The sequence below is a fragment of the Tenrec ecaudatus genome, chromosome 7 (genome assembly GCF_050624435.1).
Source record: "Tenrec ecaudatus isolate mTenEca1 chromosome 7, mTenEca1.hap1, whole genome shotgun sequence".
Taxonomy (NCBI): domain Eukaryota; kingdom Metazoa; phylum Chordata; class Mammalia; order Afrosoricida; family Tenrecidae; genus Tenrec; species Tenrec ecaudatus.
The window spans coordinates 166,116,027-166,140,058 of record NC_134536.1 but is presented as its reverse complement, the minus strand read 5'-3'; the positions used below and the strand labels follow the sequence as shown (position 1 = coordinate 166,140,058).

Genomic DNA, 24,032 nt, shown 5'->3' with positions numbered 1-24,032 from the left:
CCATAGGGCCTGCCCCACCAGGAGACTCAACGTTCTCTGCTGGCCCATAGCACTATGCGGGACAGCACTGGAGACACCGTGCAGGAAGTGTGACCAGCCTGCCCCACACACAGTGGAGGGAGAGTAACAGGACAGCAAGGGGAGCAGAGTAACAAAGTCCCTGAGGAATCCTGAAACTAGACTCTGACTCGGGGTACAGGGCTGGCACCTCCTCAGACCCGACTGGAAAGCATTCATAAGGGTCAGCAGACAGACCTCAGCTATCTATCATTGTTTGTTTGTTTGTTTCCTTTTGCTCTATATCCATCTACATAAGATAGGCAGGACAAACAATCCTGAGGAGAAAACAACTGGACCAGCAGTCCTGGGGGACATGCAAAAGGAAGGGATAGGGAGGGGAAGTGGGGAGGGGGAGCGGGGAGCCTACAAACTCAGGAATAAGGGAACAACAAGAGGGTGTATAATGCCTGTTGGCGTTTGAACAAGTACAGTGTATCCAAGAGGAATTACTGAGAGCCAATGGAAGGTGAGCATGATAGTGGGACAGGAGGAAGGTAAAAGGAAATAGAGGAAAGAACTAGGACGCAAAAGCTATTTATAGAAGTATAGCTATAGACATGTATATATGTAAATATATTTGTAATGAGAAGTATAGAGGCCAATGTACATATATTTACGTTAAATATTAAGTTAGCAAACAGACTTCGGGCCTCTACTCAAGGCCTTCCTAAACACAAGAACACTTTATTCTAATAACCTGGCACTCTTTGTTACCTTCCCAATACAATCACTAAAGACAAAATGGGTGCATGAGCAAATGTGGTGAAGAAAGCTGATGGTGCCTGGCTATCAAAAGATACAGTGTCTGGGGTCTTAAAGGCTTAAAGTTAAACAAGCAGCCATCTAGCAGGGAAGCAAATAAGTCCACATGGAAGAAGTACACCGGCCTGTGTGATCATGAGATGAAAAGATCCAAAACAAACAATCATATGGATGCGAAAGAGTAGGGTTGGAATGGAGACCCAAAGCCCACCTGTAGACAATTGGACATCCCCCCACAGAAGGGTTACAAGGAAGGGACAATTCAGCCTAGGTTCAGTACAGTACTGGCGAAACACACATCATTCCTCTAGTTCCTGAATGCTTCCTGCACCCCCACTCCCATGACCCATTCAGCCTTGCAAATCGGGCTAGACCAGAGAACAAGCTTTGCTGCAGGTGGGAGCTCTCGGAGCATGGAATTCAGGACAGCTAGGGCCCTCAGGAACAGTAGTGGGAGGGTGGGGAGGGGAGAAGGGAGTGAAAGGGGGACCCTATCCTAAGGCTGGATATATAACCCCCACCATGGGGATGATGGATTGTTATAAGATTTGTAAGAGTCCCCCAATAAAATCATTATAAAATAATTTAAAATGAAAACAAACAAAAAGTGTTTCCCAAAGTAGGCAATACTGCCCCCTGGGGGCAGGGCTGGAAAAATCCCGAGAGTTTCTGGAAAAGCAGATACCTATTCTTTATTCTGGCTAACGGGCAAGAAGAGGTATGGGCAACACAGAGTTTTTGCTTTGCTTTGTTTTCCGAAAAGAGAGTGGTAGACCCAATAAGGCTGGGAACCTGTGGAATAAACCTTTCAGGAAGAGTATGTCCAAGTGTAACTGACTCTTCCTTGTGTAAACAAGCCTCCTGCCCATCCCCCTCACCCCACCCCCATCCCCAATCAAACACAAGCATGTTTAGCCAACTGCAGTCCCACAGACACCTCACACCTAAGTTGAAACTTGCTCCTCCCTAACCAAGTGGGAGAGTAGACCTTTCTGTTTCAAAAGACTTCAGAGGAAGCTGATCTGATTTACAAATTCATCACTAGCCCCTCGGCGCCCTTTGTTCTTTGTGAACACGGAGCCATCTCCATGCTCAAGGAGCTGTAGAGGAACACGGGTGTTTTCCCCAGTGCTGCCCAGTCAGAGGCGTCTCTATTACTCAGCGGAGCTCCTTTTACTCCTAACAGAACAAACCAGTCGCAAACCCGTCATTATGTGGACAGTAGTGTTATGGGAAAACGGAGGATGACTACAACGTTACCTGTCTGCCGAATCACAGCCTTAGGTAACTATCAAGCCACCGAGAATCATAACCCAGCCAGGGAGATGCATAACTTTAACCATCGCAGCCAGAGTGGCTCTCCCCGCCCCTCCCCTCCTGACTATAAAGAGTTCATGTGGAAAATAGTCATCGATTTTCTCTTTACTACTCTCACAGATGTGCAAGTTTGGACAGCAAGATAAAGGAGAAGTGAGGAGTATCTCTTTAAGGTATTAAAGGGTGTGCCTGACCGAAGCCATGGGATCTTCAATCGCCTTGTGATTGTCGGCTTGTGAACGCTGGGCAGTGGCTAAAGAAGACTGAAGAAGGTTGCAGACGCTTGAGTCATGGTGCTGGCGGAGAATATTGAAAGTGTCCCGGACCACCAGAAAGACTGGAAGGACAGCCAGGAAAGGCCTCAAACACGAGGCTGGCGAGCCTTCCTCTGCGTCTTTGAACACGTGAGCAGGAGCGATCAGTCGCTGGAAAAGGATACCAGGCTTGGAAAGTAGAGGGTTTGTGGGGAATTAACACAGAGGGAGATAGGACCAGGACTATATTCCCTAACTAATAACAGAGGCAATCTGGAAAACTAATAGTCCACGGTAGGAAAGACACCAGTGTGGTCAGTTAGAGAAAAAGTCTAAGTACATTATCCTGCTTTAACTTTCACTCCCACAGGTTAGGCTGCCTTACAGTGAGCACCTGTTTGATTCCATGTCCCTGTAGAAGCAGACATTCTTGACATCTCTGCCCGTGGCAACCAGCCCCTTCGCGCCTTCCCCCAGTGCAGGTATTGGGTTTCCTCACCTGTGAGCCCAGGGACTTGACTGTGATGACCACCCATCTTGTGACATATGTAACTCCAGAGTATGTATGTCTTATGGCTACCTGTAAATGCCCCCAACAATAAAGACCCTCCCTCTCTGCTCAGACCTGGCTGCTGAGATCATGGCCATCCGGGGTGAGCATGCTACCATGAAATGTGTCTGACTCCTTTATTGTACTCTCTCTCCTATCCTCTAGGACTTTACTGTGATCTTAATAGATTATAACCGTATATATTATATATTATAACCCTGCAGTGGTCAGAGACTGACAAGGGTTGATGAAAAAGGAGAAGACCTTCAGCCAGATGAAGTGACACAGTCGCGACAACAACAGGCTCAAACATAACAACCGTTGTTGGGATGACATAGGACCAGGCAGTGATTTCTTCTGTAGTCCATACGGTCACTATGAATCAGCACCAACTCAGTAACAGTAACAAGTGTATGTGTGAGCTTTAGACCATCGCCTAAGGTCATACAGAATGGGTAGTAGTAGAAGGTAGTTCTACCTATCAATTACGACCACGTGATCAAGTGCAAAAGCAAGGTTTGTAATTGTCCATGTATTTTCTTTGTATGAGATCATTGCATATCTTTCCTTTGTTCAGGTACGATATATCAGCTACTATGTGACTCCGTGTGTTTTCATTTATATGCGTGTGGTTGGCAGTTTGGGTGGTCACAGGCACACTTGGTTCCCTGACCAGAAAAAGGCTTTATGCACAACACTGTCCATTGCAATATATTTCTAGCAGAATAAAGACCTAGAAACAACCTAATTGTTCAACAGAGAAATAGTTAAGTAAATATGTGGTCTCCTTATGATAGTGTATTATGCATCCATTAAAAATAATGCCTGCAAAGGACGGGTAATAAAGTGGAGAAGCTTATGTTCTGCTATGAAGTGGAGAGTGGCAGAATGTGAGTATACACATAAAGAGAAATCACAGTTTGGATAACTAAAAGAGAAGAGAGAAACAACGGGAGGAAACAGCTGAAATGTTAACAGCATTGCCTTTATGTTGTGGCTCTAAAAGATTTCATTTCGAGAGTCTTCCAATTTTTAGCATTTTTCATCACATTGAAAACATGATTTGTTTGGTTCTGAAGCTCCAAAAAGAAAACCTTTGTAAAAAAAGAAAGAAAGAAAGAAAGAAAACCTTTGTATCTCCTGGCGTCTCGTCAAGAAGCCGCGCTGGTCCAGTGTTTAAGTAGTTAAGCAGCAGCTCACCGGAACGCTGGCCATTTGAACCCACCAGCTGTCCCAGAAGAGACAGATGCGGCAGTTGCCTTCTGGAGACTGCAACCTTGGAAACTATGAGCAAACTCGTTGCCATCAAGGCAAAGCTGACTCATAGTGACCCCTGCGGGTTTCCAAGACCCTAACTGTTGACGGGAGTAGACAGCCCCGTCTTCCTCCTGAGGAGGAGCTGCTGGTGGTTTCTGACTGCTGACTCTGTGGATGGCAGACCAACACATAACCACTACACCACCAGGGCTCCTGGAAACCCTATAGGGGATTCTGATCTGTTCTCTGTGGTCCCTTTTCAGTAGTCCTAGAGCGGCCGCTCCGCAGGCACATCCATCTTTCTGCCTGGGCAAACGGTGAGCTTGAAGGGGAGGCAACCGGCTTATCCTGCAAGGCTCATGCCCCATGACAAGTTTCTCCTCTCGCACTCCAGCCAGTTGCCCTCCCTTCCTCCTCACAAGGAAAGGCAGAGAAAGAGCTCACCTCCTGGGGCCACAGTGTGTGAACTTCCCATGTGGATGTGGCCCCCAGTGCTTATGAGCTTATGTGAAGGCCACGGAGACAAGACACGCTCATCTTTGTGGTCCCAAATGCTGGCAATGACCCAGAGGTCATTTTTAAACTAGGAATTATAAGAGTGGCAAACATCTCCCATACCAGCAATGACCCCCAGCGCTGCTCAGACCCACCCTAATGTGAACTGCTAGATGCAGGTAACATGACCGTGCTTGCTGCAGGTGAGGAGGACTTGAAGCACTTGCTGGTGAAGATCAAGGATTGCAGCCTTCAGTAAGGATGACAACTCAGTGTAAAGAAAACAAAATTCCTCACAACTGGACCAAGGGGTGACATCAAGATAAGCAGAGAAACAAATGATTAAAAAAAAGAAAGAAACAAACAAACGATTGAAGGTGCTTGACCCCACAATCAATGCTCATGGAAGCAGTGGTGAAGAAATCCAAGGATGCACTGCATTAGGCAAATTTGTGGCACAAAACCTCTGTAAAGTGTTGAGGATTAACATCCTTCTGACCCAAACAATAATCTCAGTCAGTTCACGTGCAAATGGATGCTGGCCACTGAATAAAGAAGATCAGAGCAGAATCGATGAGTTTGAATTCAGGTGCTGGACAAAGAGTATGGAAAGTGCCATGCACTGCCGAAAGAATGAACCAATCCTCCTGGAAGAATAGAGCCAGAGGGCTCCTGAGATGCAAGTTTGGTGAGACTTCATCTCCCGTGCTTTGGGCTTGTTGTCAGGAGAGACCAGTCCCTGGAGAAGGACATCATGCTTGGTAAAGCGGAGGGTTATCAAGAGGAGGAAGAAACTCAGCGAGATGGATTGACGTAGTGGTTACGAGGATGACACAGGGTCGGGTAGGGTTTCCTTCTGTCGCACACAGGCCCACTATGCGTCAAAAGCGGCTGGATGGCACCTAGCGACAACAGTGTGGTGGACACTCAGCCATCAGTGTCTTTGTTCCCTCCCCATATGTCCTACTTTAATTGTCACTGTCTCCCCGTGTCTCACCAAAGACCAGTTAAAAACAAAAAGAAAGGGTTCCTGGGGGGAGTGGGGGGGGCGAGGGTAAAGGGGAGCTGATATCAAGGAGTTCAAAGAAAGAAAATGTTTTCAAAAGATGATGGCAGCAATTGTACAAGTGTACTTGATCTAATGGAACTATGGATTGTTATAATATCTGTAAGCGCTCCCAATAAAATGTAAAAAAATAAAAGAATATACACTTAAACAAAACCCGGAATAGACCCAACCCATTCACCAGCGAGCAAACAGAGGCCACCATTTCAACTCTGCTTAACTTTAAAAATCTCTATGCTCGAACCTCCCGGGACCTTTCCGGTCCTGAGTCCTCCATAGGAGCGATCTTTCCCGCGGTCTTGCCCGCGTCCTCCTGAGAGAGGACAGGAGTTAGACGCTTGGGTTCCCGTGCACACCCAGACAGGTCCGTTCCAGATGTGTGTGCGCACGTCCCGGCAAGTCCGGTCCAGATGTGCGGGCGCACGTCCCGGCAAGTCCGGTCCAGATGTGCGGGCGCACGTCCCGGCAAGTCCGTTGCAGGTGTGTGAGCACACATCCCGGCAAGCAATGGATGACTGCGGACAAGTTCTCTCGGCAGGCACTCTATTCATCTCCCGAGGGGGCTCTTTATAAAAAGATACTTGAAGATCATGGAGAGGAAAAACGAACACTAATTTGAAGTCAGGGCTAATCTCCAACGGCCATTATTGTAGCTTTGCAACAAGTTTACAGGCGAGCTGTCCCCATAAGACAGCAGCTTCGAGATGGTCAAGCATTTTCAGGAGAACAGGGAGGACCTCAGGGACGAGCAAGAGGAGGACAACTGCCACCTTCAACGAATGCAAACACTGGCTGGAGGCCAGAAACTGGAGGGAGACTGTAGAATCCCCACCAGGACGTCAGGATCGCACCCAGCGTGGCATTTCCCACTCTAAGTGAACAGCTCAGCAAACGTGCGCCTCTGTGAGTACCCGAATCTCGAGAGGAACAAACAGCTCACAAAGCTGATCTTTCCATTGTCAATCTTTTAAGTAAAAGGAACACTATTTGCCATGGAAAGTGGATTGTTGCAGATGTGGTTGGGTTAAAATGTAGCACCCTACCATGTGATCTTCCTTATGATCCATTGAAATTTGTTCTAGTTTTCAATATTTTCTGCTTTCTTTTCCATTGTGTTTTTTTAACAGGAGATGGAATTTTATTTATTTATGAATCCACATACCATACAATTCAATAGTTCAATCATATCAAGAAGAATTATACAATCATTACCCCCAAATGTTTTAGAATATCTTCTTCTTTTTTTCATGGTTCAATCGCTTTTAAAATGAGTTGTGTAATCACAATCAGTATCTGGGGTTATAATCCTATCTGAGAAGGGGTTTTCTTTGTTGTGTTAATTAGACAGTATTCAGATATTAGGATAGAATGCGATTTAAATCTCTGAGAAAGGTGAAGCTTTCTACTCCCATAAAAGAGTTACAGTCTCAACAACAACAAAAAAAAGAGTTAGTCTCAGAAACTCACAGGTGTGTGAGTTATGACCAAGTAACATGGCCATCCTAGCCATAACCCCCAGGTGATCTAATTCTGGACTCTGTAAGCTTGTGGCTAGAGTCCCATGTTGGAAGGCATTGTCTGCTAATGGACAGAAATAGGATGGGACTAAGACCTCAGCTTAGTAGAAGGTGTGGCTGGTGCCACATCCTTTGTTGAATGATTATCTTGGGTACTGTTACGTGTAATGGATGCAAAGACTGATGTGGGACAGCCAAAAGCAGAAGAGCTCCTTCCAGAGTGGCCTGGGTTAAAGTCTGGCTCATAAAGATTGGTAGCTGGCCAGTGCCTACTGGAACCATCCTGCTATAGACCCTCGGTCATATGTGCACAAATAAGGTACGGCTCAGGGGTGAAGAATTATGCTTGGGTTGTATAAAAAGGGTGAAGGGTTAAATTTGAATTTGATTGCAACATTGATCATCAATGTGACTCCCACCAAATGGCCTTCACCTGCATGGGTATGGTAGGAAGGTGGAGGAAGATACTGATAGGATTCACATGCAAGTGATTTTGTGGTGTCACCCTGCGGCATATAAAATGAGCCCTCTGAGAAGTTGGGGGTAGGACTTCATCACCAGCAAGAACCAAGAGTGGAGCGCATCTCCCGGTCCCAGCATCTGGCTCGCCCTGCCTGACCTTCAGATTTTGGGCTGAACAGCACCCACTACCACATGAGACAGTTCCTGAAACTTCCCAAAGTTTCTGTGGGACATGGCAGTGATTCACAGAACCCAGACAGGTGAGGGAGTATACTCAAGGGGGAAATGGATCTGAACAGCATCATGGGGGAGTTGGATATTCGGGGTATCATCAATCCCCAACTCCTTGGGACTAGTCAGGTATTAATTCTCCTAAGAGAGATGACTACCACAGTGCAGTTCTACCTTGTCCAATAGGATCGCTGTGAGTCAGAATTGACCCAATGGCATTGTTTAAAGTCAATACGTATGACAGCAGAGTTGGAGGAAGCGAAAATACCACATGAAGATCCCACAGGACGTCTAGCTGAAAAAAGACAGCGATCTTCACCAGAGCTGACAGATAAAGTCTTCCCCTAGAGCTGTCACCCTGAATTTGGCCTTCCTGTCTCCGAGAAAACAAATGTCTATTTTCACAGCCACGTACTTGTGTTTCTGTTGTAGCAACATTAAATTACTAAGACACCCTATTTCTCCTGTCCACTCCCCTCCAAAATTTAATTCTAATACAACATATTTTTGTTTCAAAGTCTTTTATTCATCACCATAATATACATATCTGTATCCAAAACATATATATATATGTTGAGGGTAAAAATGTCAAAAGTTCCATGTAATTATAAAACTGTGTGAAAAATGTTCTTTTGACTTGCGTGGCCATTAAAAATATTAATAATACCCAGTTGATCAAAGCAACATGAATATTAGTATGGTGGGTCTTTTTTATAAATATGGAACACAAATATTTAAAAATACAGTGGGAGTTTATCTCCTGATGAACAGATGGACTCACCGCCCAGCAGTTCATGGGTTCGTCGTTGAACATTACTTGCTAGCAGGATGCCGGCTTGTTTCACTTGGATCTGCACTTGAATTTGAAGGAGCGAGAGAGCGGCCGTGAAAGATGGACTGCATACCTGAGCCACTTTCAAGAGCAATTAAAAATATTTTGTTTGTTTTAAAATTTAGACATCTGCCTCCATATCTTGGTGGCATCCTGGAGGCTGAGGACTCTTCCAGTACTTTTTTTTTTTTTCCACTCTCTTTCCCAGACCAGGTTGCTTGGGACTATAAGGCACAGGACCTGGCTCTCAAGCATGAACATGCCAAACGGCCTCAGTCACCTGGGGCATGGCGCTGGTGTGAAAGATGAAGCAGGTGTCATCCGGGCCTGGGCCCCTGGCACCAGCAGGGGCCAGTGTAACCCATAAGCCAGCTGTGGCTGGGTCCCAATGGGCTGGAGATTGAGGGGTGCACAAAGGACTAACAGGGACTAATTTTCTGGTGCTGGGTCCAACTTATCTTCTTGAGGGGTGGAAGCTGGGGCAGGAGTGTCATTTTCGCCATTGAGGGGCTTCTGCAGTTCGCTGCTGTTGGCTAAAGAGGTCCTACTGCCCTGGGATCCCCACCGGGTCAGGCGCTTCAGGGAGGAGTCACGGCGGGCGAGCAGAGGGGCCTGGAAGCCCGTGAAGGAGCTGCTGGTGGTGGGTCGCTTGTCTGGCAGAGAGAGAAGGCAGGGGTAAGAGCCAAGTGTGGGGAGAGGGGAGGGTTTGAGGGGGCCTTGCCTTAATCCTGGGGGGAGCAGGGAACCTCTTGACCCTCAGTTCTACCTCTGTTGGCCCTGGGAAATCTGGAGGAATCCTGCTCCCTTCACTCCTCCCCCCACCTTGGGACAACTCCAGGCTTTTTCCCTTCTCACCTCCAGGCTCAATGGGATGCATGAGTCGATTCATCTGAATGTTCCAGTGTTTCACGTTGGTGCTGGCCTGGCGCAACTTCCGCTGGGCAGCCTGTGATGGCAGGACCAGTGGGGCATGGGTCAGGACCACAATCTATGGCAGGGGTTCTTGACCCTTTTAGGCTCACAAGCCTCAGAGAACGTGGCAAAGCCTACTGATTTTCTCCCCAGAGAAACTGCAAGTTCATAAAGAGTTCTGAACAGAGTGTGCATCTAATTTTCAAACCAAGGTCACTGCTACTGAGCTGATTCTTACTCATAGCAACCCTATGTGTGGGGGCAGGGGTTTCTGACCCTTTTAGGCTCACAAGCCTCAGAGAACGTGGCAAAGCCTACTGATTTTCTCCCCAGAGAAACTGCAAGTTCATAAAGAGTTCTGAACAGTATGCATCCAATTTTCAAACCAAGTTCACTGCTACTGAGCTGATTCTGACTCATAGCAACCCTATGTGTGGGGGCTCATTACCACCCCTCCCTTCAAGGAGTCCTCAAGTCAATGCCATGGAGTCAGTTCTGACTCCAGTCTGTAGACTGGAGCAGAACTGTCCCTGTGGGCTTCCAAGACTGTTGTTGCTTTACAAGAGTAGAACATTTCACCTTTTCCCCTCGGAGCAGCTGGTAGTTCTGAACTTCTGACCCTGGGATTAGCATCCCAACAAATAACCCACTACAATACCAGGGCTCCTAAAGTGTCAGCTACTAAAATATGCTAAGCATATTTATTCCCTTACTTAACTTCCATAGTAGAAGTCAACAACAAATAAAAATCTCACAAGAGGCTAAACGACCTGCCTAGCTCTCAACCACTGTACCCCACAGCTTTTCTAGGACCTCGTGCGAGAATTGCTGTTCCAATGCTCTGCGTCATAAATTGAATTGTGTCCCCCTACAACATGGGTCAGCCTGATTGAGCCATGATTCTTACTGATTTGACAGTTAATGCAGTGACGGAGCTTGGCAGTTCTGTAATGGGATCACCCCTCACGAGGTCATGTGATGTGCTGGCCCCAGCTAGTCAGTTGTAAGGGCACTAGAGTGAGATGCAACACCCTCACTCCGGTCACAGCCCCAGCTTTCCTCTGAGGTGCCCTGTATCACCTTTAATCTTTCAAGGGATTAAAAAAATAAAGACAGTCGAAAAGGAGGGAACTGACTACCACCAAGAAAGCAGAGCTGGAAGTCCTGTGGATTCAGGGCCCCCGAGCTGAGGCCCTCCTAGACCCAGGGGAAGAAAGAGGCCAAGACACATGGAGTTGTCCAAGGAAGGCCAGACCCACAGATGTTGAAAGGAGACTAGGACTTTCCCCCAGAGCCGATAGAGAAAAGCTCTCCCTGGAGCTGATGCCCTGACTTCAGACTTCTACCTTCTGAAAGTGAGAGAGAATGCATCACTTTGGGTTCCAGCCGTCCAGTTACAGGATTCCTGTTAGAGCAGCGCTCGCCAACTAAGACACAGGCCACTAGCAGTGGGTGGTGGTGGTAGAGGGGTACGTTCCCGGTCAGGATTACCTTTTTTCGGTGCTCTTAGAAAGGTTTACAATGATCAAGTAATCCAAGAGAGCAAAATTAAAAACAAAAACCAGTCTCAGTAAAAACCCAAGGTCAAAAATTTAAATAATTTTTGCTTAAGTGGCCCCTCTTCTTGGAGATTCAGGCTCCGGAGTGGAGCTCCGGCCCAGCCAGCTCTCAGTATCCTTGGGCCCTGCATCCCTGGATTCAACCAGGGCCTTGTGTTGAAAACATTGGGAGTGAAGCAATCCCTCCAAGACCAAGAGGAAGTTCTATTTGCATAACATTTGCATAGTGTTATTAAGTGTGTTAAGTAATCCCAATCTGATTTAAAGTATAAGGGAGGATGTACACAGGCTATATGCAAATCCTATGCTATTGTATAAGGGACTTGTGGATCAACTGATTTTGGTCACCTCTGGAGGTCCTGGACCCAATCCCCCTCTATACCAAGGACGGCTGCACAGAGATGACAAAGCTAAGGCGTGGCGGGGTTGGAAGAAAAATTTTTGCCTGGGTTAATAATAATAGCAAAAATAACAGCCAATGTGTCTTCAGCACTAACGACCTCCAAAACATCAAGTGTGATCTCATTTGCAATCCAGAACAATGTTCGTGATCTTCATAACGCTGGCTTATGTCCTCCCCAAATCCAATGTATGGGAACACCATCGTGGGTGCAGAGTAGCATCTGCATTTAGCCACTGAGAAATCCAGAGAGGTCAGGCAATTTGCCGGAGGCCACACAGTAAGTAGGTTGGTGGCTGCCAGGGCTTGAAGGAAGGCAGCCTGGCTCATGTTCAGATTCAAGCCTTCCCCCCACCAGTCTCTCCCCTTTCCCCTTGCCAGGCCTCACCTCCACGTCCTCGTCAGCCCTCTGCCGGTTCTGCCGCACCTCTTCCAGCTGCAGCTGGGCTTGCTGCAGGGAGCGACTCTGTTGCGCCATCTCCTGCTGCAGTTCTTCTTTCTCTTGCTGCGCCTGCTCGATGTAGCGCTCCTGTTCCTCCTTCAGCTGCATCAACTGCTTCAGCTTCTCCTCCTCCTCCTCTAGTAGCCTGCAGGGCGGAGTGCACTCAGTCCTCTGCAGCCCTCTCAGGTGCTTGGCAAGAGGAGGGTAGAAAGGGGAGGGAGGAGCCAGGAGGGGTCCCTCAGGCCTACCTGGTCTGGGCTAGACGCACAGACTCCTCGTCCCGCCGAGCTTTCACCTCCAGATGCAGTGCCTCCTGCAGCCGCTGCTGCATCTCCTCCAGCTCCTCGATGCGCTGCCGCTGCCGGGCAGCCTCCTCCTCCTTCAGCTCCATCTCAGCCTGCATGGAGGCACGGGCCTGCGCAGGACGCAGAGCTGGGTCACAGGGGGCACACACGGAGTGGGAGGGGGCCGGAAACCTTCTGGGGGCGCCAAGCCAGGTTGGCACAGCTAGGCTGGGTCAGATTAATTAACAATGGTCACGGTACAGATGTCACGTGGGAAAAAGGGACTGAGGCCACCCCCTTCCTAGAATTCGCCTTAATAATAACGATTGCCATGACCCTGTTATGATTATAGCAACTAAAAGGTATTGATCACTTCACAGATATATCCTAGTGGTTATGCCTCGGGCTGGGGCTGCTAACCACAAGGTCAGCAGTTGGAAGCCACAAGCCGCTCTGCTCCCCCAGAGAAAGACAAGGCTTTCTACTCCCGTAAGGTGTTGCGGTCCCTGAAGCCCGCAGGGGCAGTTCTGCCCTGTCCCGTAGGGTTGCTGTGAGTCGACACTGATTTGATGGCAGTGAGTTTGGTTTTTGGTATTCTTCTAAGGGAAGGAGCCCTGGGGTGGAGTGGGATAAGTGTTGGATTGCTAATTTCAAGGTCAGTGGTTCAAACCTAATAGCTGCTCTTCGGGAGCAAGATGAGGCTATCTTCTCCCATAAAAACCTCTATATAGGACACTATAAGTAGAAATAAACTAGATGGCGTGGGCTTGGATCGGTGTTGTCATTGTACCTCAAAGGAGGGACCCTGTGTCATGGTGGGTTCAGCATCAGGCTGACCAGGAAAGGCCGGTGGCTGGAACCCACTAGTCTCTGCAGGAGGAAACGGGGGCAGTCTGCTTTCATGAAGATTTACCGCCTCGGATGCCTTAAGGAGCACTCTGCTTTGTCTTGTTGGGTCATCCAGAGTCAGTGGCAGTGGGTTTTTAAATACACTTATATGAGCAAAGCTCTCTTAAAAACAAAACCAAAAAACACCTCACTGCACGGAATCCCTTCTAACTCATAGTGACCCAATAGAACTGCTCCTGTGGGTTTCTGAGCCTGTAAATCTTTCCAGGAGCACCTCATCCTCTCTTCTGAGACGGGTGGGCTCATACAACTGATCTTGCAGTTAGCAGCCTACGATGCCACCAGGACTCCTTACGGTACTCTTAGCACCAACATTTTGCAGACACGGAATTGAGGCACAGAGCGGCTAAAGTAACCTCCTGAGACCACCCAACCCCACAACCAAACCCACTGCCATCCAGTCGATGCCAACTCATAGTGACCCTAAAGGACAGGGAAGAACTGCTCCTGTGGGTTTCCGAGACTGTAACTCTTTACTGGGGGTAGAAAGCCTCATCTTTCTCCCACGGAGCAGCTGGTGGGTTTGAACTGCTGACCTTGTAGTTAGCCCCCCCAAGGGTAACCATTAAACCACAGTAGGGCTCCTAAAAGGCAAAGTTGGGGTTGAATCTATGCATCTCCGACTCCAGATCCAGATCTCTTAAACCTTAAACGTAATTTTCTCAGCTCACATAGACCGCCTCCAGATCCTGCATTCCCCAGACCCCCAAATTGATTTAACTGTAAACTGCGCTCAAGCCTAGTCGATGTGGACTCATTCCGAGGCTGTAGGTCTTTAGGAGGCCCACAGCCTCTGCTTTCTCCCAGAGGAGCATCTCCCATCTTCTCGTTAGTAGGCCCCACAGGGCAGGGCCACCAGGGCTCCTGAAGGTCTCCGCAGGCCCAGCTCTTCCCGGGCACCCCCGAGCACCGCCCCTCCGCCCCAAATCTACAGCGTTCAAACCTTAGCATCCCTCATCTCCAGCATCCCTCAGGTTCCCTACTCCCCACCGGCTCCTCATTAGGCACCGCCCCATCCACTTATCTTTCAAATCCACAGGTCCCGCCTCCACACTAGGGCTCCGCCCCCTGGCCCAGTCCCTGAGCTCAGTGGGCCTCGGCCGCCCGGCCACGCCCCCACTAGGTCGGGGCTCCCCCCCCCCCGGGGCTCTCCCCCCCTCCTCCCGGCTGTGAGCCCACCTGCTCGGCTTCGCGCAGTTGGCACTCGAGCGCCTGCTGCAGCTCCTGGTGCTGGCAGCGGCGCCGGTCCTCCTCCTCCTGCAGCAGGCGCTCGGCCTGCCGCTGGGCCTCCTGCAGCAGCTCCAGTTCCTGCAGCTTCCGCTCCTTCTCCTCCTGCAGCTGCTGCAGCCGCAGCAGCTCCTCCTCCTTGGCCGCCCGGCGCTTCTCCCGCTGCTCGCGCTGCTCGCGCCGCTTCTGCTTCAGGTCCTTGTGCAGCGACGTCTTCCCCTCGGCCTGCAGCCGGATCGCCGTCTGGATGGCTGCAGGGGGGTGGGAAGCGGTCATCGTCCGGGAAGGGGCCTTCGGCGTTGCTCGGGTCCAGCTTCGCACGCACAGGGCTCTTCCCAGGCCAGGGAGGGCCAGCGACTGCGGGACGCTCACCTGCGGTCCACTCCTGGCGCTGGCGCGTGTCGGAGGCGCTCATCTCGTAGGTGCGGGAGGCGGTCTTCACACAGAACATGCAGCGCTTCCCGTCGCGGTCCGGCAGCACCTGCGAGGATGCAGCTGGGCTGGCCTCACTGGGGCCACAACTCCGCTCTGGGGACTCCATCTCCAGCGCGCCCCACCCCGCCCCTCCTTTCTGGTTGACCTCTCCCACTCAGCCTGGGTGGCCTTTCTCGGATAGTTGGGGGTGGGTGAGACGCAGGGGCACGTATTCATGTCCTGGGGCCGTTTTCGGTTTGTTTTTTGGCATCTCTCTACAGAGCCTACTGAAACTCACTGTCATTTCCCACTCAGCCACCCTACCTAGCCGAGCTGCGAAGCTGCCCCTGTGAGGCCACGGTTAAGCATTCAGCTGCTAAATGAAAGGTTGGTGCTTGGAACTCATCAGCGACAAGAGTCGCTGACTAGAAACTAGAGTTGCAGACTAGAAAACGCTGGGGGGCCGCTCTGCCCGGTCCTATAGGGTCGCTCTGAGTCAGAATGTAAGGGACCACAGTGAGTGTGGTGGCAATGAGTGTCAGTGTCTCCATAAGCAAGGTCAACATGGGCTACCTTGCGCTTCCTTTGACCAGTCAGTCTGTCCTGAACAAGTTCACCTTTTCCTCTATCACATGGAAGATTCTTGTAGCCTTGGCTGGTGTCTGTCTCTCCCCCAACCCCACAGCACCTTCCTACAGAATCAAAGCCTTGCTTCAATGCGCAATCCCTGACAGTAGAATCCCCAGTAAGAAAGGTAAGCACAGGCTTACTTGTGAACAATCCCCACTTGAGTTTCAAACTCGTGGGGAATTGCTCAGTGCCCACTAGTAAGCAGCAACTCGTGAGCAACCATCTGTACATGAAGCTGTTCACCCTGGTTTGGTAAGTAAACACAAATAAGCCCTGCTTACCTGTTTGTTTGTTTTTTTGGGGGGGCAATCCACCCCTGATTAGGGTTTAACGCTGATCATATCTAAAGACTCCAAGACGGGGTCCTCCCTCCTTATCAACATGAATTTTCACATAGCCCTGACGGTTGAGAAATTCCCTAATCATCTCACAGATCCCAGGGCGCTTTCAAGTTCATGCAATGGAAAGACAGTGGGATTCTCCCATGAACTTTTTGGAGCCTCCTCAGATGTTGGGAGCATGTACAGATCTGAGCTGTTTGTTTGGGGCACCAAGGCCTCGCTGGCAGATGAACCCTCTACCTTCTGCGAAGTCCATTTTAACTCCCGGGTGCCCAAGGGACACAGAGGGTGGTCTGGGCGGTCATCAGTAGAGGCAGGTGGCCAGCCAGGTGTTTCTCTTACAGAGCTCCTGAGTGGCTCAAAGCTTTCCGTTAGCACCTGAGTCCTTCACCGTCTGCACTGCCAGGCCCTCGTGGAGAATAACAGCTATCACCTATTGAGGTCGGAGGGAGCCCTGGTGGCGGAGGGCTTACCGATTGGGCTGCTGGTCAGTCAGCAGTTTGAAACCGCTAGCTACTCACTCCGGCCTTCTACTCCCATAAACCATTTCTGTCTCAGACGAGAGCAATTCTACTCTCCTATAGGGGAGCCAGGCATCAGAATTAGCTTGATGGGAGGGAGTTTAGCTTGTAAAAAAACTTTGATTGAGCATAGGTTCTTGAATCCATACTAGCATTTTTTTAAAGTCATGATTTCATTTACTCTGCCCAATAACGTTACCAGGCTGGCATTGTTAGCTCCACTTGGCAGAGAAAGAAACTGAGGCACTTGAGTCCAGGCCCTTGCCTGGGTCACACTTGGCGGTGGAGCTGGGCTCTCTGCCTACATCCGTCTTCTACCCACAATGATGTCTGCTTCCTTCTGTGACTCATGGACAGACCCAAGGGAGGGAAAGGGATGGGAAGTGGGGGAAGGGGTGTGTGGCTTTGTTCAAGGGGAGAGAATTTCTAGAATGTTTGGGTATGTGCTGGCTGAGCCATCTTCTCTGAAGTCTTTAGCAAAATCCACACCGTGCACCGCTGCTTTCTTATGTGATTTGTGGTTTTTGTTTTTCAAAGAGTCCTGACATGGGTGAGAATGCCCTTGGGGTGCCCAGGTGCCTGTGTGTTTGTGGTTGACACCCGTCCAAGCAGAAACGTGTCATGGTGGCTTTTCTCCATCAGTGTCCCCCCACCCCGCCTCTGGTCTTCTTGTCTTCACGCCCTTCTAGATCCCCTCTGGGTCTCCGCCTGCCTGCTACCCGCCAAACTCACCTCCACGCAGCAGTGCGGGTCCAGCTGGATAGTGCCTCGCTGCTCCTTACACTCTTCACTCCCAAAGTAGCAGAGGCAGCTGGGCTGCAGCTGGAACCAGCGTTCGGCCCAGTTCCTCCTCAGGTGCCCTCGCTTCCACAGGTACCCCTGGCAAGCCAGAACCAAGTCAGGGGCTTCCTGCTTACCCACGAACCCAACCCCCCTCTGAGCCTCCCTCCCTGCCTGTGGGGCCTGACCTGCTTCAGGACATCCTGGATGAGCTCCTGGTAGACCTCATGGATGGCCATGCTGAGGGTGTCCCGCCCCACGCCCCGCAGGCAGCGGCCCGAGTTGAAGAGTTCCAAGAACTGCCAGACACTGAGCCCCCCGGTGCTCTGGGCTTCCTGGGCCTCCTGCGCCAGCAGCTCCTCCAGCTCCCCCAAGCCCATCTCCAAGCTCATGCTGCTGAGCACCTTCTTCAGCAGGTATTCCACCTGGAGGGGGACAAGGCCCACCTGGTGGCTGCAGCGGGCCTGGTGTTGGCACCAACACCAGGGTGTGCTCCCACAGCTTCCCAGGGCTTGGACCAAGGGGATCAGGGCAGGAAAGGTGGGGGTGGGGGTCCGAGGATCATAAACTGCTGGTGGAGACCAGAATAGACATGCAGGAGGGCCTTCTGGAGCTCCAACCCCAACTCCAGCTCTTCTTCCTCACCTTCAACCTCCAGTCTACTCGTTCGAGCCTTAAGTGAAGGGCACAGTGAAGGGGGGAGCTAAGGGCAGGGGGAGCAAGGCAGAGACAGAGAATCATCAAAAATGCCAGAGGGGTGGAAGGGCTCTCTGGTCTAAGAGCCTCACTTTGTAGGTGACAAAACCGAGGTCCAAGGGGGAAGTGACTCGTTCTAAGTTTCACAGTCAGTTGGTGGCCATCAGAACTTGGCATCAGCTCCCCCTGATCCCCATTCAGCTGGGTTCTTATTCCAAGTCCCAGCCCCCAGTCCTGAGGACCCTCCCCTTGTTGGGGGGCGAGGGGACGAAAGGTGGTGGTAAGCAGGGCAGAGACAGGAAACCTGTTACAGAGGAACAGGAAGTCGTGGTTGGGGTACATCCTGCTGCAGTTAGTTCACATTGCGTGTTGATCACTCTAAGTCAGCGGCCTCCGGGCCTCTGGGAGGCCGCCTTGTCCTGACTGCCAGAGGCCTGTCCAGGGCAGCCAGCTAGGTGTCTGTGAATGGCACCTGCCCCTTTCCCACCCAGCCGCTTCTGGAAACTCTCCAGGGCTTCCACTCTGGGTTCTACTAGGTGTCAGCGCCTCCCCTCACTCTGCCCACCAATAGACACAGGGACACCAATCTGAAGCAGTTAGAATGGGCACCTCCCCAGCTTCCTTGCAACCATTCCATCTTGTACGCACTGTTCCCTACTCTGAAGACCCCAGTTCTACACAGCCCACACCGAGAGCCAGATGTTCAGGGAGAAGGCAGAATGGGCAGTGGCGAGAAGACGGGAACAGAGGAGGACTGGGAGACGAATCTGGCCCCATCCTCCCTTGTGTTGGGGCCAGATCCCAGGCCGCGTCTCTGCTGCTCTAGCCGAAAGGAGCTCCTTCCTCCCGGGGCCCAGAGCTGAGTCTGCCGGCTCCCTCTATCTTGTAGAAGAGAGGAAGGGAAAGACCTGGAACTTGAGTCAGACAGCACTGCCCACCTGGAGTCACCAGAAGGTCTCCTTTCCCCTCATGTAGCTTCCCTCCCGGGTCACTCCCCTGCCCCCAGTCCCAGCCCACTGTTTGATCCCACATGTTTTCACTGTAAAAGGCTCACTAATGCTCCAATCAGCTAGCATGCATCAAGTATGATTTGCAAGTCATGATGGAGGGATGCGGGCTCCCCTGGGGGAAGGCACCTTTGCTCTGCTCTGGGCAGCAGTAGGCCTGGGTAACTTCCAGGAAGGGGGGGAGACAGTAGAGGAAGGAGATGTGGGAAGGCACGGAAGAGGCCTTCGTGGTTTTGCGGAGGCCGGGGCCCCGGGTGACCCCTTCTCTAGGGCTGCCGTTCCCTCACCTCGTCAGGAACCATGATCAGGGGGTACTTGTCCTCAGATAAGAAGTTGAAGAGGCACCAGAGGCGGAAGGCATCCTGATTGGAGAGTAGGCTGTTCCCGTTGCTATCCACCCGGTAGTTCTTCTTGGCCGTCAGAGTCCAGCAGAGCTCATCAAAGTGCTCCTTAATGAAAGCTCCCTCCTCCACCTGCCACCAGGCCTGCACATCAGCCTGACAGCCAAGATGGCCACCTCCTCCCTGTTCTACCACCACATGAGGCTGCTACTGGGTTTCTTAGCTCCATCTGGGCTTCTACTGTGCCCCCCACAACACACACACTGAAAGTCAGGGTTCTAAGTTCAAGAATTCCTGAACTGACTAATAGGCAGCTAGTTGGGTCTAAGAAGCACCCCTTTCCCAATTCCCACCCCCACCCCACCACATAAACACAAACACACACAAGTTCCTTGCCAACAGAGAAACTTGAGTTCCTCAGTCTAGGGAGACAAGGAGCAGGGAGTCCAAGTGAAAGTAGACATCCAAGGGGAACCTGGGAAATCCGTGACAGTGGGGCCGAGCCAGGACAATATGGGGCAGAGGACTGTGGGAAGCTGGGGAGTGCTTGCTCAAGGTTACAGCTGGAAGCTGGAGGTGGGCCTAGGAAGGGGAGAGGTGGAAGGTTATGGGAAGGGTAGAAATGAGGATAGAGATGTGGGGGTTTAAGAGAGAGTTAAGGGGGGCAAGGAGGGGCAGGTGAGGAGGATGTAAAAGGTGGAGATAGGGGAGTAGGACAGAGCATCAAGGGCAGGGGGAGAACTGTCCCCATGGGTTTCTGAGACGGAAGCTCTTTCTTTACGTGAGTAGAAAGCCTCATCTTTCTCCTGCGGATGGAATGACTGGTGGTTTCAAATAACTGACCTAAAGCCTAGAAGCCCAGCGTGTAACCACTATCCCTCTGGGCTCCTCTGAGCGGGTAAAGGGAGAATTTATTAGCAGGGAGAGATTGAATGGATTTGGGTGCTTTTAGAAGAGCCCACGGCCGCCGCTCGCAGCAGGGGCCTCACCTTGTCCAGGATGTACTTGTTGAGGTAGGGCATGTAGCCCTGGCTGGACACAGGACCGTCGTCATCGTCTCGGAAGTGCTCCTCCAGGGCCACCGGGTCATGGGGGATGTGCAGGACCGTGTACAGGTTGTGGGACAGCACCTGAGGCAAAGTGACAGCTTGTCCGGTGTCTCCACCAAAACTGGGCCAAAGGACGACTCCTCACCTCCCTGCTCACCCCTGTCCCACGCCCTGTCCTGGCTCAGTTCTCCACACACAGTCTTCAACAGCACCTAGGCGACCTTGACTAAAACATTAGTGCAAAGCAAGACTCCAGAAATGAAACGCTTCCACACACCCATGTGGCGCGGGAGGTTCTTACTCCTCTGGAATTCTGGAAGACAGCGACTGGCCAACCAACTGCAAGAGGCGCAGGTAAGGTGACCCGACAGAATGTGACAATGACTTCACGATCTCCTTAAAGTCACCTGCAAGTGAAATTCTGCTGAAGGCAATTCCAAAGCAAGTGCAGCAGTCCACCAGGACCTGCCAGAAACTTAAGCTGGTCAGCAGAGGACGTGGGATGCGGGCTATCACTGCTGCTGTCAGACAGCGCTGGGCTGAAAGTAGATCATACCAGGAAGGTGTCCCCGTGTGTGTTCCTTGACTTTGCAAAGGCATCTGATGGATCAGAACCAGCTGGAAACCACTGTGAAGAACTGGAAATTCCACACCACCCCATTGTGCTTACGGGGAACTATGCACAGACCAGCAGATGGCCACTCACAAGGCACAAGGGGGACTGCAGGTTTCAGATCAAGAAAGGCGTGTGTCTTCCTCTCACCGAACTCAGTCAATCTGTAGACTGAGCAAGCCATCGGAGACGCTGCATGACAGGAAGAAGAATGTGGCCTCGGGACCAGAGGGAGGAAGGCTCATTAGCCACCCGTGTCACACAGCTGGCACAGCCTTGCTTGCTGGAAGCCAAGAGCGCCCAAAACAGGGATGGAAACCACAGACGATGGTCTTCGGTCTGAATTTCCATCTTAAAGAAAACCCAAATCCCCGCAACAAGGACAATCAAGAGCAGCACAATAAAGGAAGGAATTATTAAGGCAGTCAAGGCTCGAGTTTTACTCAGGTCCACAATCACTGTCCTCGGAAGCAGCAGCGAGAATCACATGCAGTGCATTAGTCTTTAGGAGGTAGACTGGCACAGATGGGAACTGGAAACACAGGGAATCCAGGACAGATAAAGCCCTCAGGTCCAGTGGTGAGAGTGGTGATACAGGGAGGGTGGAGGGAAGGTGCGGTAGAAAGGGGAAACCGATCACAAGGATCTACATGTAACCCCCTCCCTGGGGGATGGTCAACAGAAAAGTGGGTGAAGGGAGACATCGGACAGTGTAAGATATGACAAAATAATAATTTATAAATTATGAAGGGTTTGTGATGGAAGGTGGGGTAGACAGGGAGGGGGAAGATGAGGAGCTGATATCAAGGGCTCAAGTAGAAAGCAAATGTTTTGAGAAGGATGATGTCAACAAACGTGCTTGACACAATGGATGGATGTCTGGATTGTGATAAGAGTTGTAAGAGCCCCCGAAAAAAATGATTTAAACAAATAGGTCCAGTCCCAAGGGCTCAAATAGAAAGTAAATGTTGGGAAAACGATGATGCCTCCTATGTGCAGATGTGCTCGACACAACTGCTGTATGGAATGTTGTGAGAGCTCTAAGAGCCCCCAATGAAATGATCTTAAAAAGGAAACAGACCTCTTTAAAGTGTTAAAGAGCAACGATGTCAGAGTGACAGCCAGGTGCGCCTGCCTCAAGCGCTGGTCCTTTGTAGTGGCCTCACCGTGTCTGTGGGAGCTGTGCAAGGCAGACGGACAGGCGGAAGGGAAGCGGGGCCTTTGAAGGAGGGGGCCGGAGAAGAATCTGGAACATGCCATGAACGTCCAGAAGAACAACCAAAGCCGTCTTGGAAGACGTACAGACAGCATGCGCTTTAGAAGCAAGGACGGTGAGACTTGGGACATCTTGTCAGGAGAAATCAGTCCCTGGAGCAGGACAGGGAAGCCCCCTCGCCCCTCAGCAAGACAGACTGACATGGTAGCTGCCACACTGGGCTCAAACGTAGCAGAGGTGGTGAGGGGGGCACAGGACCAGGCAATGCTGTGTTCTGCTGCCCTCCAACATCGAGGGTGGCTGAGTCAGAACTGGACTGGAAGGCACCTAACATTAGCAATCGTGCCCAGCACGATACCAAGCATTTTGGATATCATTCCCGGAACCATTGTTACAATCCCCAGGCCACAGATGGGGAAAAACCCTTTGGGACCCTCTGATGTGTAGTGACCCCCCCCCCCCAACGTCACAGAGCTGACAGAATTGGGACTCAAACCCACGGAGCCACACTCTGAACCCACTTTAGCCACCGGCGTCCTCTTTCTACAGACCAGGGCACTGAGGCTCAAGGGGTGCAGCCCCTTGCCCTAGGTCCGGTGTGACTCTGATTCACCTAGATCTCGTTCCAAAGCCCAGCGCTTCCCACAAAGAGGGCAGCCTGCTGCCCCAAGATGCACAGCTGCCGCCGGCTGGTTGAGTTGACATGGACCCATGACAGACCCCACGTGTGTTAAAGTTGAATTAACTGTACCCTGAAGGGTTTCCAAGCAGATCATCAGGCCTGGCTTTCCAGGCGCCTCTACATGGACAGATCTGCAGCCTTTTCTTCAGCAGCTGCCCCAGTCTACGCTTCCAGCCCCCAGGGCCTCTGCCCGGGGAGGGGGCAGAAGCCCCATGTCTATCATTGAGTCCATCAAAGACGCAGGGCAGAGGCTGCAGCAGACTAGCACGCAGGTGCCACTGCTCCAGGAGGGCACAGACTGGGCAGCCTTGCCCCTCAAGAGAGACCGCTGGAGAGGGTCCCAGAGGGGCCACGGGGCACGATGTGGCCGGTGACAGGGGCGGGTCCCTGACAGGGGTGGGAGCAGGGACGGGTCCCTCCCACCAACCCAGGATATTGGAAGAAAGAGGGGGATCTTTGGACAAGGAGAGCGAGTCAAAATGAAACCGCCTTGGCATCTTTCTGTTGTCCCACTTGTCACAGTGTAAGCCATGAAAGAGTCACTGTGAATGCATGTTTGGGGAGCAGCTGCTGATCCACAGGTAGGCGGTTCAAACCCATCAGCTGCTCTGCAGGTGCGTTTCCATACCATTCACAGCCTTAGAAACCCCCGGAGACGTTCTGTGCCTTCCTGTAGGGTGGCTGTGAGTCCGACTTACCTGGGTCTTGTTGCGCACTCTTACTCGGTGCCAGCCACTGCGTGCAGTGCTTTCTAAGCCCCGATTTTGAGTCCCTGAAATGACCCGGCCGCATCGCAGATACTATTATTACCCCTGATCTTCAGCTAAAGATACTAGGAGATTTGGAGACCTTTAAGAGTAAGTGGCAGAGCTGAGGTTGGAACGAGGTAGGGCCTCCTGATTAGAATTCTGCTGCCCCAGCCTCTCCCCACTGCTAGATTGTGAACTCTGGAGATAAGGTCTCACTCGACTTCCTGCTCCCCAGGACCTAGATCTTCCTCTGCACACACCCTCCCCCACCACCAAACTCACAGTCATCAACCCTGGGCCATTCTAAGACGAACTCTCCACAGGAATAGAAAGCGCTTCCTCCTGCAGAGTGGTTTTGAACAGCTAACTTTGTGGATCACGACGCGGCTCGTAACCACTCTCCTATGGGGCTCCTGCATGCAAAGGCAGTCCCCAACCACTGTCATTAGCAGCCCAC

General features: G+C 51.2%; 1 protein-coding gene across 2 annotated transcripts in view; it reads right to left on the bottom strand.

The window, feature by feature from the left end:
• Positions 1–9,225: 9,225 nt before the first annotated feature.
• DEF6 (DEF6 guanine nucleotide exchange factor) overlaps positions 9,226–24,032 on the bottom strand; it is a 29,638-nt gene continuing 14,831 nt past the window's right edge. For both annotated transcript variants that reach the window (XM_075555516.1, XM_075555517.1), the window contains 10 exons: positions 20,256–20,396; positions 19,213–19,398; positions 17,411–17,647; positions 17,175–17,321; positions 14,909–15,017; positions 14,489–14,787; positions 12,365–12,531; positions 12,063–12,261; positions 9,659–9,749; positions 9,226–9,456 (listed from right to left, as the gene is read on the bottom strand). In XM_075555516.1, the coding sequence (XP_075411631.1) occupies positions 9,233–9,456; positions 9,659–9,749; positions 12,063–12,261; positions 12,365–12,531; positions 14,489–14,787; positions 14,909–15,017; positions 17,175–17,321; positions 17,411–17,647; positions 19,213–19,398; positions 20,256–20,396 (1,800 nt within the window). In that variant the 3' untranslated portion in view covers positions 9,226–9,232. The remainder of the gene's footprint in view (positions 9,457–9,658; positions 9,750–12,062; positions 12,262–12,364; positions 12,532–14,488; positions 14,788–14,908; positions 15,018–17,174; positions 17,322–17,410; positions 17,648–19,212; positions 19,399–20,255; positions 20,397–24,032) is intronic.